Source organism: Passer domesticus, chromosome 18 (assembly GCF_036417665.1).
Source record: "Passer domesticus isolate bPasDom1 chromosome 18, bPasDom1.hap1, whole genome shotgun sequence".
Lineage (NCBI taxonomy): Eukaryota > Metazoa > Chordata > Aves > Passeriformes > Passeridae > Passer > Passer domesticus.
The window spans coordinates 7,575,439-7,593,254 of NC_087491.1; the positions used below are offsets into that span (position 1 = coordinate 7,575,439).

Below are 17,816 nucleotides of genomic sequence, written 5' to 3' on the forward strand. Positions count from 1 at the left end.
TGCATTGTGTGCAGGATCTGTAACTGGAATGATGGAATTGTAAAACTGTGGAAAATACTTGCAATAAGATAACAGGTTACATTGTTCACAATAAGTAATTTATTTCCATTCTTGTTGAAATAAAAAGCCACAATATCCACATTGGTCAGACTGAAATAAAAATTTTATTTAAAGAAATAGATTGAGATGTAATGCTTATACGAGATCTGTAGTTCAGGAAGTTAAACATGATTCTGGTTGATTTTTTAATAACAGAGGAAGCAACAATAACAAAAATGATGGTTACATTTACACATTTTAAGCATTTTTTGCACATTTTTCTCCTGCACAGCAGTAGGATAAGAGAGGCCTTAATTCTCTTGATGAAGGGTGGTACCTCTTGGCGAGAAATTTGTATTTCTCAATATGACATTTACAACTAACCTTAGTAATTTAACACAAAAAGCTTGGTATCTTCGCTGCCTTTTTTTGGTCCATGTAATGTATTTATGGGGTTGTGACTGTTTTAATCATAAATACATTGCTTTTTGCAGACAATTGATCGCTTCCCCTCTATCGGAGGAAATACAAATTCCTCCCTTTTCTCCTCTGCTTGTCAGTGCAGTGTGGGAGTTTGTTTTTCCATTTGTGCCTGGAGGGAGTGTGGGCAGCAGAAGAATGGGGTGGAGCAGGCTCAGATGCCGGGGTGGGTCCCGCAGAGGGGCAGCCTGGGGCTGCTGCTGCCCCTGGCACAGGTGAGGCCAGACCCGCACAGCTGCAGCGGCACCGGGGCACACATGCACTGCTGCAGCTCTCCGTGCAGGGATTGCAGCGCGTCCCTGCGGCTGGGGAAGGCAAGGAGATTTTCAGAAAATTCAGTGGATTGGACACTCTTAACAGCTACATCTCAAAAAATACCTTCTGTCACAGCTGCTACTTGTCCTTTTTTTTGTTGTGGCAATTGAAAGTCAGCATTTTTGTAGAGATTTACATTCCAAACCTTCTGATTGAATTTGTGTCTTCAAATTAAGCCGTCACACTTGATTATACTGTGGCAAGAACTATCATTTGCCAAGTCCAGATAACTTGCTTTACTTTCTGTTTTGACCCTCTGGTTATGGTAGTTTTTTGGTTTGTTTTGAACTAACTGGAAAGGTTAGTACATACTGAATTAACTTAGTTTTCCTGTTGATATTCTAACCTTTTTTGCATGAGGGGATCTTGTCATTTTCAATACCTTGGGTAACACTAACACCAAATTATTTTATGTGACAAGGAAGCAAAAGGAAAGTGATTAACAGGTACTGTGACAGAAAAATTTCATCCATATCCTTATGCTGGTCGTTAGTTGAATGTTATCTTGATTTCCCCCTCCCTTTTAGACTCTACATTCTTCCATCATGTTGTCATCGTTTCGTAAAGTCAAAGTCCAGGTATTTTTCCATAATGCATGAAGTGCCCTTGCCACACTTGCCTGTCTTTATTGCAGTGACCTGTTTGTAACAAAAGCCACTAGTTTGAATTTATTCTATACAGCAGGTGCTTTATTTGCACTTAGTGTGAGTCTGATCTGCCTTTCCTTTAATACTTTGAGTTGCCTAATTTCTGTCTGATGCATGATGTGTGAACGTTTTGTAGGAGTTATAGTTCAATATAATCAGGTTTTGATACTAATTAATTTTCCAAGAGGTTTTTATTTTAAAATGTATTTGAGCGGAATCTTTTTCTTTATAGCTTCTGCAAATCAACTGTGAAGAGATTTACAGTGTAGAACAATCTGCATTCAAAGTTGGTTTGGTTCCTGTTCATCCATTTGCACAGATTTATAATCCTTGAGTTGTTGTGCTTTAACTGTTTCTACACAGTGATGCTTCTGTTTCAGTGGTGATAAAATAAATAGGATGTGTGGATCAGATTTCAGCAACTAAATTTTATTTGGAAATGATAGTGATGTAAATGCTTATACTACAATTAAAAGGATAATGAAAAGATAACAAACGGGGATGAAAAATGCTGGGGTTAATTATATAATCTTACATTACCTGTAAACTCTGCATTTCTGCATTGCAGTCAAGGTAATTTGCTTTCTCAGGAGTCTCAGCAGAGTGCAGTCCTTGCCAGCCCTGGATAGTTTTATCAAAGGTCTGTGACGTTAAAGCAAAAGCAAATCCAAAAAGCCCCCTTCTATGTGAAGACACCAAATTCAGGTGACCAATTCAACTGCTCTTGTTTAAACAGCGGAATTGAGATTTTAAGATTAAATGCCTAAAAATGAACAGGTCTTTATCTGTCTTCATATTTCAAAAGTGCATAGTTGAGGCTGTGCTCAAATCCTCTTGTAAGCCTAAATCACTAGGTTGCAACCGCTTTGGTTTAAACAATTTTCTTTTTTTTTTTTTTTCTTCTAATGCAACATTTTCTGTGTCCCTGCAATATCTGTTTAAATTTTGGGTCTGATTTGAATTTTACCTGCACTGTGGTTAGTTCTACAGCATCAAACAGCAACTTCAGCACATCTTGTTGGTTTTTTTTTTGGTACTGCAGTACTTCACTGATTTTTCTGGCTTGGAATTTGTGGAGTTTGGGGCTGTCAGTGACCTTCCTTAATAGTATATTTGGACACAGTGTTCTGCTGCACATAGTCTAACCTTAAAATGCCTTTATTTTGTAAAAGTTAAATTCAACAAACCAAAAGGCCGGGCATTCGTTTTGTCCCAGTAGTGTCCCAATCTCTGGGATAGGCTATGGCATCCTTTAGCTCCTTCCCTGTAACACAGCATGCTCAGGCCCCCTTTGCAGGAGCTGTGCATGTTTGCAGAAGGATTCTCTTTCATTTTCCAGCAGTACAAATACTTATGGACTTCCCTAAGGCAGGCAGTCATGGTGGTTTGTTTCTTCCCTGGTGTTTTGAGGGGGCTGTGAATAGGCAAAATGAAAGCTATGGAAAATGTGTGGTTTTTTTTTTCTCTGTCCTTTTGAAGGTTATTTTCACATCTAGTTTTTTGCTTAAAGAAGAAAGATCAGCAATCTGTTCCCGTTCCCCAGGAGGGAGTAGCTGATATCAGTTAAATCTTCTTTAGACAAGATTGACGATGTGTGATGTTGATGAACACTAAAAAAAAATACATTGAGCTGTTCTGTGTGCATGCTTGGGAAGCAGGAATGTTTTGGTAGGGAAAATATTTCTGTTACAGGCTACTGCTGAGGTCATGTATGCTTAATGTATGTAACACATCAGGACTTGTCTTAAGAGAAAATTCTTTTACTACTTCTGAAGATCCTTATGTACTGATATCTGATTTGGTTTTCAGGCAGAGGAATTAAATTTTTTTTGAGCTTCATGTAATTGCTTTTAAAAATACACTAAAATCTTGCGCCTAGCACTGAATGTATTTCACATTTGTGCTTTTAAATCCCTGAAAACATGTTTTGGTAAGGGAAGTGCTGACAGCTCTGCTGTGTGGCAGGGCTGTAATTCCTGTTGAACCCACCTCGATGCCGCTGCTCCCGAACCTGAATGGTGGTGCTGACATCATCATTGTTGCACTGCAGTGTCTGTAAATACCTGCAGCTGGATATTTTAATGTGCTGTTATGTATAATTTGTATTGACTGGGAAAGGCAGAGATGGAAGGATGAGAGTAATAAGTTTGTTTTGTTGTTTAGGTTTTTTTCCCTTAATTTTCCTACTTCTTTTTGTTGGCTGTTTCTTTTCCTCTCTAAATAACATCACCAAAACAGTGCAGTGTGAAGAAGCATTTCTGATTAATTTTTTTTTTTTAGTTAAGACATAAGCTGACCTAATGTTAGCCTTAGAGCATGAAAGGAGGAATGAAATGTCAGCAGGAGAGTCCAGAGCTGCTGTCTGGGCCTGGAAAGTTCCCTCAGCCCGTCCTTATCACCGTGCACCGGCTGTGCCGGGCGGGGCCGGGATGACTCCGGTTATCTGGGGACAGCCTGCCACAGCCACATCCCAGTGCTTCAAAAGGTTTTCACCTCCAAAACACAAAGCACAGCTTCCAGTTGGTGGGATTCATGCAGGAAGTGCAGAGGAGTATCCTAGGTGTCTTAAGTGGTGTAGTTGAACCAAGAAGTTGTGGGACTGCTTTGGAGGGGTGTTTGGTATTCCAGTGGTGCTGCAGTTGGAGGGGATGACATGGGAGGGAGGGAGGGAGACTGCATTGTTCTGCAGCATCCATGACTTTTGAGTTCTGAGCTCCCTGGTGGCTCTGGCAGCACAGACACTGCTGACGTCGCTGGGGCTGCAGGAAGAACAGTCCATTATTGCTACACTAAAGCACTTCTTTTACAATTGACTCGCTCCACTGTAGTTACAAAAGGAGCCTTTCTTTTAACCAGTTCCAGCAAAAAGAGGAGCCAGATTGCCTGGCTTGTGTGGTGAGAGGCAAATCAGCTCCCAGGGTAAATTACAGAAGGTCTCCCGTTTGACTTTCAACATTGTAACAATGTTTGAAATGATGATTTAAATAATTTAAATATTTCCCTAAATTAATAGTAATGCAAATAATTAAATCATTTTAAATGTTTTCAAATCACTTTGCGGGGGTTATTTTTTAATATTGAAATACAAGTTGAGTTGTATTGTACAGTGAATGAGTGTACAGTGTTCCAGAGACTGACCAGGATTTAATTTTCTCCCAGCACTGCCCAAACCCAGAATCAGCAGAGGGGCTCCAGCCATGCAGTGCATTAGACCAGCTGCCACTGTGTTATTCCAGAACACAATGCAGTTTAAAAGAAGTGGTTTTGGCTTTCAAACACAGCATGACAGGCCAGGAAAGGAAGTTTTTAGCAATAACTTCCTTTCCTGGTGGAAAAAGGCTGTTTGAAAGAGTGCTGGAACAAACAGCTGCTTTCTCAGGGAACCATATCTGTGCCTGAGCTCGAGTTGTGTTCAGGGGTTTGAGCTTTTAATACTCAGATACACTAATCAAGTGGAGATTTTGGTAACACTGCCAGGCAAAACCTGGGTTTCGTTTATGTAACACAGTCTGCACACACTGGTGTGGTTTTTTTCCTTGCCCTCTTTTGACAGTAATGAGTGGAAGGAAAAACAAAGCTGAATTTTCTTTCCTTCCTGCAAGTGCCGCAGTGCAGTTGGGGCTCAGAGTTCATGGGAGCAGGGAGTGCTGCTGGCACGGCTGTCCTCTGCAGGGTGGGGACCTTGCAAGGCTAGCTCAGGAATGTGTGGATTCGTCCCCATGTGTTCCTTTCTGTCAGATTGTCCTTTTACAAGTGCTTGGAAAACATGGCCCTGTAGATCACTTTCCAACCTGTGGAGTTTTCCATACAATTATGCAAGATACATGTCTAATTAAAGCATGCAGCTAACTAATGACTAAATAACAATTTAATATTTAATGATGTATTTTAACTGATTGCCCACGCCTTTTAGTCTGCAGTTCTAGTCTGGGTTTCTTCCATTTCTGATAGGATTGAGGAGAAGTACCTTTAGCTTGGAGAGTGCAGAATTGGTAGAAAAGCATTAAATGAGTGACTCGTGTAATCACTTGTACACAAAGACATTAATTGCAAAGTTGTTCAGGCACAGAGTGTTTGTTGCAGCAACCTCTTGATATGCAGTTAGTTGTTAAATAAGTGGTTAAATATTCAAACTTCAATGGTGATAATAGTTCCACTTCTAAAATTTGTGTTAGAGTTCTGTTCTAGTGCCCAGATCTTTTACTGAAAATGAAGCTGCTTTTGGAGAGTTAAGAAAGTGAAAATTAAAGGTTGTCACAATTTTAATAAAAAAAGAGAAAAAGCAGATCAGTAGTCAGGTCTTTGCTGCCTGTGGTAACAGTATTATATTTTAGTACATAAAGCAATGTAGGATTTTCAGTCAGAGCAAGATCATTGGTTAAACAAAATGCTCCTTGACTTACTTGACTAAGGCCACATCTGTGAAGCCTCTTTCTGGCTTCTGAAAGGTTATGTAGAGTGGCAGGATGGGTTTGTAACTTTTTTTAATTGAGAGAATAAAGAAGAAATGCATCAGACAGAGAATGTGGGTCTATATATGTACGTAAGTGTATATAGATACATGTGGGCCACTTAACTGTTGTTCAGAGATGAGTAGTATTCTTTAGTACTGAATATTTTAAATGGAATACCTGGAGATATTGTATGTTATACAAGAATTATATCTGTATCTACACACGTTTGTGCACAAACCCACATTTTTAGCTGTTGTGTTGGACACTTGCATGCTACAGTTTGAGATGACACAGACTTCACATGACTGCAACCATATTTGTCCAAACCAAATAGGTGTTAAATGTCTTTGTAAATTTTCCTTTACCACTTTCTGCCAGAAGAGTGGTTTTTATTTATATGTAAGATAATTCTATTTTATACACGTACCTGCACACACAGAGTAAGACTGTAAGTAAACCATGTGTGATTTTAAAGACACAGCTTTTTTTTTTCTGCATGAATCTCTTCCTGATCTGCCAGTGTTTTGTAAGACAAACATAATGGGGTTTCATTTTTGCTTTCAGAAAATGGACCCAAGTGGTGTAAAAGTGTTGGAAACAGCAGAAGATATCCAAGAGAGGCGTCAGCAAGTTTTGGACCGTTACCACAGGTTCAAGGAGCTCTCTTCTCTGAGGCGCCAAAAGCTCGAAGATTCCTATCGATTCCAGTTTTTCCAGCGCGATGCAGATGAGCTTGAAAAATGGATCCAAGAGAAACTGCAGATTGCATCTGATGAAAATTACAAAGACCCAAGCAATTTGCAGGCAAGTCCTTCTGCCACTTTCTATTTCCTGTACTATTGATTTTCGGGTGTTACAGGTCAGCTGGGATAGAACAAACACAGAAATGAAACTTGATCTGAGAGTGAAGAAAGATGGATGCAAATACCCATGACCTTGCAAAGTGCTTTTCAAAAGTCTGGCTTTTTTGCTGATGTAATTGGAATATTTCTAGTAATAGATTGGATGCTACATCAGCATAGAAAATGTTGGTCAGTGTAATGTAGTGTAAAACCAACTTTGTTTAATCCTAGAATTTGTTGGATGCCTTAACTCTGTGAATAAATATGAATTATTACTTATTGTTTCCACAAAAAAAAAGACATTTGTAGAAAATAAGCTTGTGTGGGTAGAACTAGCTAACAGGTTTTTAGGGGTTTGAGCAGTGTCATGTGCAAGAGCAAACACAAGAAAGAAATAACTAAAACTGGGATGTTTGAATCCACCTGTTGATCACCACGTGATACAACTGATTTGAACTGTGCAGTTTTAGTATTTGTTTGTCAGTCCTGAATATGCATAAAATACACTTAAAATCTTACTGCTGAGGAATGTGGAGGAGTCCCTGCACCAAATCTCAGTTGCATTCTTTGATGTTTTCCTTTCAGGGGAAGCTGCAGAAGCACCAAGCCTTTGAAGCTGAGGTGCAGGCCAATTCAGGAGCTATCATTAAACTGGATGAGACTGGAAATCAGATGATTAATGAAGGCCATTTTGCATCTGAAACTATAAGAGTGAGTTTTAAAGCTTTTTTCCCTCCCTACCTCTTACAGGCCTTTCCTTAAGCACTTTGTTCAGATTGCCCAGATAACTCTATATTCAAAACCTCTCTTTAACACTCTACAGGTATTTGATTAGTGAAATAATGAAAAAATGTGTGTTTGTAAAGCTCAGAGGTGGTTTTCTCTTTCATGAGCGCCCAACTCACACCTTCTTTTGGATCCAGTTCTGAGGAGAACTGTTTAGAGATGAGATGTTTTTGTAGTGATTATCAAATTTAATTGCTAAGTTCAGCATTTCATTCTAACTTGCCTTTACTGGTTCAGTCCTTCACGCCGTACCGGACTGCCCAGCGCCCGATAGTCACGGCCACCCAAGTGGGCTCCCACATACGAGTAGGTGAAGCTTGTGGCTCTGCAGTGCAACTTGTTTTTGCAATGTCTCCTTCCTTCCTTAGTTGACAGTTTGCAGCATCCTTCTGGGCAGTGCTCAGAGCTCTTTCCTCCCTTGAAACGTCTTTAATTGAACTTTCTGAGTGGATCAAGTGTATCCGCCCATGATGTTCAAAAGCTCCTCTTGAATGACTTTCAAGTTTCAGGTCTCGATGAGCAAAGTGTAATAGACAATGGGTGGAGTAGTTACTTTCCTGTTTTGCAAGTTGTGTGCATGTGTGGGAGTGTGGTTTTACTTTTTGTTGTCTATGAAGTTACTAGTGGCTCCCAATAGTTTTGAAAACCCGAGTGCACCCAGAGAAACTCAGTATTAAAAATAGTAATTGCTACTAGTATGTCCATATCATGTCACTTCACAAAATTAGCTAAATATATTACTGTTTAGTGTTAAGAGAAGTGGTTAAATTACAGTGAAATGGCGTAAGTTTGACTTAAACCGAATGTTTTCTTAAATAAGAGTAAATTCCCAAAGGAAAATGCTATTCTCATATTGGTAATTGACTTTCATATAAAAGACTGAACATTTGAAGGGGAGAGCAGCAAGTTTTTGGTATGACTTCATATTAGCATAGAATTTAAATCAAATTTTATCTTTAAATGTTTAGCTTATAGTTACTTAAAGATAACTATTTGATAGATTCATTAATAACAACTGTCTAAATGCTCAGTTCAGTAATTTCTGGTTTTGTGTTACAACACTTTACATAATTTGAAAACTATTTACTAGGGATAAAATCATGAGGTTTGTCCCTCACCCTTTGTCTAAAGTAAGATTTAGGATGTACAACTTCAGAAAAACAAATAAATCTGCTGTTAAGGACAGGAAGGGAATAAATCTCATCTTCTTTGACAGGGGATTTTAATAACAACATCCTTTTGTTCCAGACTCGACTGCAGGAGCTGCACCGACTATGGGAGTTACTGATGGAAAAGATGAGAGAGAAGGGAGTCAAATTATTGCAAGCACAGAAGTTGGTGCAATATTTACGGGAATGTGAAGATGTCATGGACTGGATCAATGATAAGGTGTATAATTACCTCCCTTTTATTATGTCCTTGACAGGAAATTTGATGTGTTTGTGTGAAAAATTTCTGTCAGCATGGAGTTGCTGGAGGTCAGGTAGTCTCAGAAAGCTTGTAAAGGCACCTTTATTTAGTTATTCACATTGCATCAGCAGTATGTGTGCAAAGTACTACTGTTCTTTTGCAGCCACAATAAAAGTTATTAGTCTAAGAGGAAGCCTGTTTGTTGGAGAGTACTTTTAGCATAATCAATTCATTCTTTGCTTTGAGAAGACAAATAAAATTCAAGTTTCCTCTAAGGGAAATCTTCAACATGTAAAAGCAAATATTAATAAATATTCTAAATTATTTGTTTCAGAAAAGAGACAGCCCAAGCAACAAGCAGTTACTAAATGATTGGAATATCTTTAGATATTGTAAGGACATGAACTGCAGGAGGACTGTTGGCCCTTGATTCTTTGAACTCTAAGGAAGCAAACCACAAACCACACTATCAAAAGGCAAAAAGCCACAAAATAATCACACTGGTTTCCTTAAATGATGGTTTGCTATTTTGTATAACTGTGGGTTCAAACTGTAAACCCTGTATAACTGTTACTGAATACAACACTGTGCTTTTTGTGCAGAAATCTTGCATCAGAAGCCTACAGCAAATGGAATGGAGTTTAATGAATAAACTTCATAGTTTTAAGTGTGACCTTAAACACTGTGATTGTCTTTGACCTATTGAAAATTAGGACAGTTAGCTTCCTAATTTTTAATAGTGATTTCCCATAGGATATACTGAAATTAACTTTTTTTTTTTCCAATGTGCTAGGAAGCAATAGTGACATCAGAAGAGCTTGGACAGGACTTAGAGCATGTTGAAGTTTTGCAAAAGAAGTTTGAAGAATTCCAGACAGACCTTGCAGCTCATGAAGAAAGAGTAAATGAAGTGAACCAGTTTGCTGGCAAACTTATCCAGGTAAGTATTTATTGGTGTTGAAAATCTCTCTTGGCAAGACAGTTACCACAGCAAACGTTTGTCTGTAGCTTTCCCTCTTTCCCCCCTGTTTCAGAGCAGATCTTTAAGCTTTGCTCCACATGGGTACTTGGCTTTCTTCACTTCAAATGGTCACCATTTGATTACTTGTGCTTCTGCTGAACAGCCTGAATAACTGTCCCATCTGGGAATGCTCCTGAAAATGTGGAGAGTAGTGATTATTGAGAGAAACTGTCATATTGGGGTTAAATTTATTTCCCTTGGACAGGAATTTTAGTATCTCTTCTGGTTTGATGTCTGGGGCCTGAGCGAGGATGGAGGCAGGGCATTCCAGGGAAAAAGAACATACTGTTTATAGCCCTGTTCCCATGGACTAATCAATATATAGGGAAAACACTACATGAGTATTGAATGTTTGCACAGTGAAATTTCAGGGAAACTATTAAATTGGGTGATCATCTGGAAAGGACGGTAATTATAAATTGATCTCTTGAAGACCAGCAGTGTTTTGTCAATGAATGACAAAACCAAAGAAGAAATATATGAAAAAACATAAGAAAATAGCATTTTTCCTTTGCTTGCCAGGAAACACATCCTGAAGAGGAACTGATAAAGTCCAAACAAGATGAAGTAAATGCAAGCTGGCAGCGTCTTAAGGGACTTGCCCTTCAGAGGCAAGGAAAACTCTTTGGGGCAGCTGAAGTTCAGCGTTTCAACAGGTATGAGCTTGGCTGGATCTGCTGAATGATGTAACCCTTGTGTGGGTGTTCAATGATGCATTCAGCTGCACACAGTAGTATGAGAAGAGCTACTGTCTCCTTTTGCTTTGCTCTTCTGCATGACTTGCTGAATGAAGACCTTGTTGTTGTACAATTACTTTAGAATAGTCATTCTGATGGAGCTTTTCAGAACTTAGCAGTTTTGTTCTCCTTTCTTCTGAGGGCTTTTTCCCCCATTTCTATCCTAGATGAGCCTTAAATGGGGTGTGCTTTTTTTTATTGGATGTCAGCCCAATTGTTCTGGAGGCTCTGAGCAATGTCTTTCTATTCTCATCTCCATCTACAGCATTTTGAGATTTGCTGTAATTAAATTGGGGAAGGGTCCAGAGTGGGAAATGGATCCACTCTATGACAGTGCTCAGTGGTGCTGTAATTCCTGGTTTGCATCTGGTGACAGTGGCCTGTTAAAATGCTTCAACATTTCTTGAGATGCAAAGATAGTGTATTTATTTGTTTTCTGAAGGATGTTTGTAGTTGGCTGCAGTGTTTATGTATATGGGTTTGTATGCTAGTACGTCTGGCACACGTATAGGAGCACATCCTGCTTCCTTCCTTTTTCCATACAAGACAAACCGCTTTCAATTTGTGCTTTGTTTTGAAGGGATGTGGATGAAACAATCAGCTGGATTAAGGAGAAAGGGCAGTTGATGGCCTCAGATGATTTTGGCAGAGACTTGGCCAGTGTGCAGGCGTTACTGCGCAAGCACGAAGGCCTGGAAAGAGACCTGGCAGCTCTGGAAGATAAGGTACCCCGTGAGATGTATTTCACCTGCAGTTTAAATGAGGTAACCAGCTTGTAAAAGGCTGGAAGCTCACTCTCAGTTTGTGCCTGGGTTTAGGTGAAGGCCCTGTGTGCAGAAGCTGACCGTTTGCAGCAGTCTCACCCAATAAATGCTTCCCAAATTCAAGTGAAGCGGGAGGAGCTCATTGCCAACTGGGAGCAGATCCGGACGCTGGCAGCAGAGAGGCACGCTCGCCTCAACGACTCCTACAGGTGGGTCACTGCACAGACAGTGCTGCTTCCCTCCTGGCTCTCATTTGACAGAGGGCTCTTGGAAGGAGAACAAAGGGGTGCCATTTCCAACATTTGGGGATGATTCTGGTATTTTCAGAGCAGTCTTGTTCACCAAATTCTATTTTGCGCTAACTGCTTGGAGTAAAAGAAATATTTATGTGATCGAAAAATTATTGCAGCTTTTTGTCATTCTCTGGGTGTGGATCAACTATCAAAATAGACAGCGTGATGTTTTAGGACATTGCTGTTTTCTCCATCTAAGTTGAGACATGCATTTGGAAGCACATTATCTGAATATGTTTCAGTTTTGCTGACCAGAATTTTTTTAATACTTTTATTACAAATCTGGTCACTAGTCTTTAGGAATCTCTATGAAGACTGAAGTATGATATATTGTTTGATATATGGTCTGAGACCAAATGAATTCCCAGTTTCTGTGGTAGTTTTTTTTGCTGTGGAATTTGTGTTCATCCAGTCTTGTCTACACTAACCTGGTCTCTGAAAAATAACCTGTTAGATAACTGTTGAGAAGCCATACTAAACACAAACTAATCCCAATATGGTGGTTAGTTTACATCATTTCTGGTTTTGTTTTTCTGCCCTTTGTTCCTTCCCACAGTGTAGGATTTTTGGCAGTGGAGACCCACACAAATAATCTTTTTCTTTATCTTCCCTACCACAGGCTCTTCAGAGCAATTAACAGCAAATGTAAAAAGGAAACAGAAACTGATCACTTTTGCTGATAAGTGTTAAGCATATGCCAAAGGCAACAACTAAAGGCATTCTGGAAGGAATTTGAGGATTTGTTTGCTTGTTTTAAGGCTGAGGCATGTGCAGCTGAAATTTTCTGTCAGTTCCCTCCCCCACACACTGTTATGGTTGCGACAGAAGCAGCCCTGTGGATTATCTTGAGAACTATATTTTGATTTCTGTTGTCCTCAGTGTGTAGTTAGGAATATTAATTTTACTTACAATATAAGTTATATGCAAAATACATCTTTGAGACATTGATTTAAAACCCAACATTTTCATAACTTCAAAAGACTTTTTTGATTGAAAGCATATTTAGTTATTTAACATTCTGAGCAGATTTTTGTGTTGTTTTATTTGTATCTGAGGAACAGCTTTTATGTTTTTAACCCTTTCTCTGGGGAAAGGGAGAGAAACTCTGCAAATTAATTATTCCTAATAATTTTTTGCTTTGCATACCTAAGGCTGCAGCGCTTTCTCGCGGACTTCCGAGACCTCACGAGCTGGGTGACTGAGATGAAGGCTCTGATAAATGCTGATGAACTTGCCAATGACGTGGCTGGGGCAGAAGCCCTTCTAGACAGACATCAGGAACATAAGGTAGAGTGGTTGTACAGCCAAATGGAGTCAGCAGCCCTCTGATTTGTGTGTCTAACACAGTCTCTGAGTCAGTGTTCTAGCACTGGAATGCTTTGATCATGCAACTAACACAGTACTAGATTGCTGTCTTGATTTAATATTCTTAAATTGTTTCTAGATTATAGATATATACTAAGTATTTAAGAATGCTTATGATAATATTTTATAAAAAATAGGTCTGGTAGCAGCCAGTTGGACTAATGATAGTTTTTGTTCTCCATCATGAGGAATTCCTATAATTAAGGAGAAAGAATACAGCTCAAATAAACTTTTAGTTTCATTTTAATGTAAAAATTTATACCTGACTTATGTGCATTGTAAGGTAATTCTGACACTCTGTGCTAAGATAAATTTTGGTAACAGCTTTTTCACATCTTACATAGGGAGAAATTGATGCCCATGAAGACAGCTTCAAATCTGCTGATGAGTCAGGCCAGGCTTTGCTCTCTGCTGGGCACTATGCTTCTGATGAAGTTAAAGAAAAGGTAAGTTGAAAGCAAGAGCTCCTAGAAGAATTTTGTCTCTTTCTTCTGTGTCCCTTAATTTAAAAGGATGATCACATCAGGAACTGGAGATTTCATTGTTTACACAGGAGGTCATTTTCAATTCAGTGCTACCCACGTTTTTAGAGTCACAATTTGATTTTACATTGAGATGGAAGTGAACTAGAGTGTTAAGTAAAATTATTATGTTTTCCTCTTCCCAATAAATTAGCTGACCATCCTCTCAGATGAAAGGTCTGCCTTGCTGGAGCTGTGGGAGCTCCGCAGACAGCAGTACGAGCAGTGCATGGACCTGCAGCTTTTCTACAGAGACACTGAACAAGTTGACAACTGGATGAGCAAACAAGAAGTGAGTGCATATCTTTGAATTCTCCAGAAATGGTTACTTGAATTTCTGGGTAGTCTTTTGTAATCTCAAGCAATTGGCAGTGCTGGCAGTGCCATGAACACCCACAAGCGAGTGGGTGCTGTGCAAAGGTATTTATCTGACTGCCTGAAATGGTGCAATGGCTTTTTCCATCTGATGCTGAAACTATGAGCTGTGACAAGTGGGCTTGATGTGACTTTTTGTGTATTAACTGTTGTAAAATGCTGGTTGAATAAGAAGCTGAAAAGAATTATTGGCTGTTAGAAGCATAAAGCAAACACCATGCCATTTTACCTTTCAGTAATAACATATGGCAGGAAATGTCCCTGGCTGTGCTTGAGCTCACTTAGAGCAGCTGAGTATGAAAACATTAAAATGTGTTTGTGTGTCCCTACTTCAGGCATTTCTGCTGAATGAAGACCTTGGTGATTCTCTGGACAGTGTGGAGGCTCTTCTAAAGAAGCATGAAGACTTTGAGAAATCCCTAAGTGCCCAAGAGGAGAAAATCACAGTAAGACATTGACATTAGGCCATCACTAAATGGACAAGAAGTGAAACAAGAGCATTTATTCACTGGGGAGGAGACACTGGTGGTAAAGGATGGGGTTTGCTTTACACAATGATCTTTTGTTATGTGGAATGTATTAGATCTGAAATGGAAAAGAGTGGGAAAAGTGTGGGACAGGGCTTGATTTCTGTCTCAGAGTTGGGAAACCTGGTGCTTTCTTATCATACCAGCACACAGGTGGATGAAAATTTGTCAAAAAACTGCTCTCTTCCACATGGAGAGGATGAGGGTACAGGGAGAAAAGGGTGTAAGGGTAGATCTGCTAATGGCTTTCTGCCAGTTTTACTGTGATAAACTTTGGGGAATTGATATACTAAGCAAATTTTCACAAGCAATTTCTATTACACCAAATAAATGGAAACTTGTTTTCCCTCTAGGCATTAGATGAGTTTGCTACTAAGTTGATTCAGAATAACCACTATGCCATGGATGATGTTGCTACACGCAGAGATGCTGTAAGTATCCAAAATACATTTGGACTGTAGGCGTTAAATCTTGTTCTGCTTTATTATTTTACATGGTTTGACTTCAATATAGGATAAGTCAGCGGAGTTGTCCCAGGAGGGATACAGTGGTGGTTCTTAAGAGCTTGAAGAATTTTAAAACCTTTTACTTTTCTTCTTCTTTCAGCTGCTGAGCCGCCGAAATGCCCTTCATGAAAGAGCCATGCGCCGCCGCGCTCAGCTGGCAGATTCTTTCCATCTGCAGCAGTTTTTCCGAGATTCTGATGAGCTCAAGAGTTGGGTTAATGAAAAGATGAAAACTGCAACTGATGAGGCCTACAAGGTAAACACAAAGATGAATGGTAGAATGTTTTTAAGGCAGTAACAGGCTTAATCAGTCTAATGACATGAAGCAACATCAGCCAAAATGTTGCTGATAGTCGGTGGTATTAATGGCAACAGGAGTTGTGTAATTTCTTCCTGACCCCAAGAGGCATTTTCCCATCATACAGTAATCGTGCCTATCCAGTATCTTAAGAATTCTCATTTAAGGCATGTTTTTGGCACCAGATCCTCTGGTTACACAATGACATGTCTATGAATGTAGTCCAATTTCAAAAATTTTTCAGAGATATTTGGGTACTGGTTTTGAAATGTTCTATTTCTTTCTTTATCTGTAGGATCCATCGAACTTGCAAGGTAAAGTTCAGAAACACCAGGCTTTTGAAGCAGAGCTGTCTGCAAACCAGAGTCGTATTGATGCCCTGGAGAAAGCTGGCCAGAAGCTGATTGATGTCAAGCACTACGCGTCCGATGAGGTGGCGGCTCGCATGAATGAAGTCATCAGCCTGTGGAAGAAACTTCTGGAGGCCACTGAGCTCAAAGGTATGACTTGCTCAGAAGAATATGGGCAGATTTCTAGAGAGTTCAGCTGGGAGAAGACAGGAAATGACTTAACTTCAGTTCCCACTTGACTTACCTGTCCTGTTCTCCTCTTGCCTGTCTCTCTCAGGGATTAAACTGCGAGAAGCCAATCAGCAGCAGCAGTTTAATCGCAATGTGGAGGACATTGAGCTCTGGCTGTATGAAGTAGAAGGACACTTGGCTTCTGATGATTATGGAAAAGATCTTACTAATGTTCAGAATCTTCAGAAGAAACATGCACTTCTAGAGGCAGATGTTGCTGCCCATCAGGTAAGGAAATAATTTTTATTCCTGCCTTTTCAGATCTGCTCACTCAAAAGATGGTATATTCAGATATGCTCACTCAGAGACCTTAGCAGGTCTGGTTTTTATAATTTTTTTAGCTTTGGGTTTTATAGTTTGCTTATCAGAAACAATTTTGAACTAAAACATAATTTGTCTCTAAAATAATATCTTTATAACTTTAATAGAAATGAGCTTCTCAGTCACTGCAGCCACCTAACAGAAATTCTGTCCTAATGATGTTGCTGATCAATTTTAGGATCGGATAGATGGCATTACCATCCAGGCACGCCAGTTCCAGGAGGCCGGGCACTTTGATGCTGACAACATCAAGAAGAAACAAGAAGCTTTAGTGGCTCGTTATGAAGCTCTGAAGGACCCCATGGTAGCTCGCAAGCAGAAACTCGCAGATTCTCTTCGCCTGCAGCAGCTTTTCCGTGACATTGAGGATGAGGAGACCTGGATTAGGGAAAAAGAACCTATTGCAGCTTCAACAAACCGAGGTTGGTCCATCCTGGTATCACTAGGATTCAGATGTCAGAATTGCTCTGTTATAAATTGTATCTTTATAGAATATTCTCTGAAAATTTCAGAGCTGTTTGGTGTAATTAACATTGTCCAGAGTTACATATTAGCCATTGCCCCTGGGTCTCGGTTATGTTGCTTATGTAGTTGCAGTGGTAACATCGTTTCCATAGTACTCTGTCCTCATTGTTAGCGTTCTCCCTGTGCACGTTTGTGTATTGCTGGCTGCAGCTGCCTCGAAATTTTTTGTTTCATCTAGTGACTCTGATTTAGCTGATTAATTGTTTTGTATCTTTCAGGCAAGGACTTAATTGGTGTCCAGAATCTGTTAAAGAAGCACCAGGCTTTGCAGGCAGAAATTGCAGGCCATGAGCCCCGTATTAAAGCAGTCACTCAGAAGGGAAATGCTATGGTGGAAGAAGGTATGTCTCAATAGTTTTTAACTCTGGCAGTCTCTTGTTCTCTGACCCAGCACAGTTAAGAATTACTGCCTGATTTTATCCTGATGATAGGCAGTTACTTGCTAGCAGGATGAACTCCTGGTCATCCTTTCACCTGAAAATAAAAATGGGTTCCTAGATGGGAACCTGTCCTAATTTTGACAGATCTCTGTCTACTTTTGATGAACACTTATTTAGCATTTTAGTGCCTATTGTATTTAGTCTCTATAATTAAATCTTTTAAAGGGCTCTATCTGAGGTACATAATCATGATGTGAGAGAAAATTCTCTACAAAGACAGTGATTCTTGCTTTTAAATAAATAGGCATCTTTATTTCTGACTGAATGTTTTTAGCATGAAAATTAAAAAAAAAATCCTCCCAGTCTGAAATAATATTTGTCTGCTGCCAGAACTCTGGAAAGAGATGACCTTTTCTGTTTCATCATTGAGAAATGTTATGTTGTGTTTCGTTTTATTCCTGTTGATTAAGATATGCTAGTACAGCTTGAATTGCAGGTTGTGTTTTCCAGTCTGAGGCAAAAGGACCAGCTGAGTTGTGTTTTTATCATTCTAGTCTAAATAGGCTTTAAATTGGTCTAATTTTTTGACTTTGAAGAATTACAAGTAATCTTTTAATGCCTATTGCTTT

At 39.4% G+C, this 17,816-nt stretch overlaps 1 protein-coding gene across 10 annotated transcripts in view; it reads left to right on the plus strand.

Moving 5' to 3' along the window:
• The window catches only part of SPTAN1 (spectrin alpha, non-erythrocytic 1), a 45,870-nt gene that overhangs the window by 1,692 nt on the left and 26,362 nt on the right, over nt 1-17,816 (plus strand). For 8 of the 10 annotated variants that reach the window (XM_064393677.1, XM_064393678.1, XM_064393679.1 and 5 more), the window contains 17 exons: nt 6,500-6,739; nt 7,363-7,488; nt 8,812-8,952; nt 9,767-9,913; nt 10,517-10,650; nt 11,312-11,456; nt 11,550-11,704; nt 12,940-13,075; nt 13,498-13,599; nt 13,829-13,966; nt 14,385-14,495; nt 14,930-15,007; nt 15,183-15,338; nt 15,676-15,880; nt 16,008-16,189; nt 16,461-16,704; nt 17,026-17,148. In XM_064393677.1, the coding sequence (XP_064249747.1) occupies nt 6,503-6,739; nt 7,363-7,488; nt 8,812-8,952; nt 9,767-9,913; nt 10,517-10,650; nt 11,312-11,456; nt 11,550-11,704; nt 12,940-13,075; nt 13,498-13,599; nt 13,829-13,966; nt 14,385-14,495; nt 14,930-15,007; nt 15,183-15,338; nt 15,676-15,880; nt 16,008-16,189; nt 16,461-16,704; nt 17,026-17,148 (2,560 nt within the window). In that variant the 5' untranslated portion in view covers nt 6,500-6,502. Of the gene's footprint in view, nt 1-1,116; nt 1,135-1,263; nt 1,281-6,499; nt 6,740-7,362; nt 7,489-8,811; nt 8,953-9,766; nt 9,914-10,516; nt 10,651-11,311; nt 11,457-11,549; nt 11,705-12,939; nt 13,076-13,497; nt 13,600-13,828; nt 13,967-14,384; nt 14,496-14,929; nt 15,008-15,182; nt 15,339-15,675; nt 15,881-16,007; nt 16,190-16,460; nt 16,705-17,025; nt 17,149-17,816 lie in introns of those variants that run through there. The other 2 variants (XM_064393680.1, XM_064393681.1) reach the window with 2 other exon arrangements.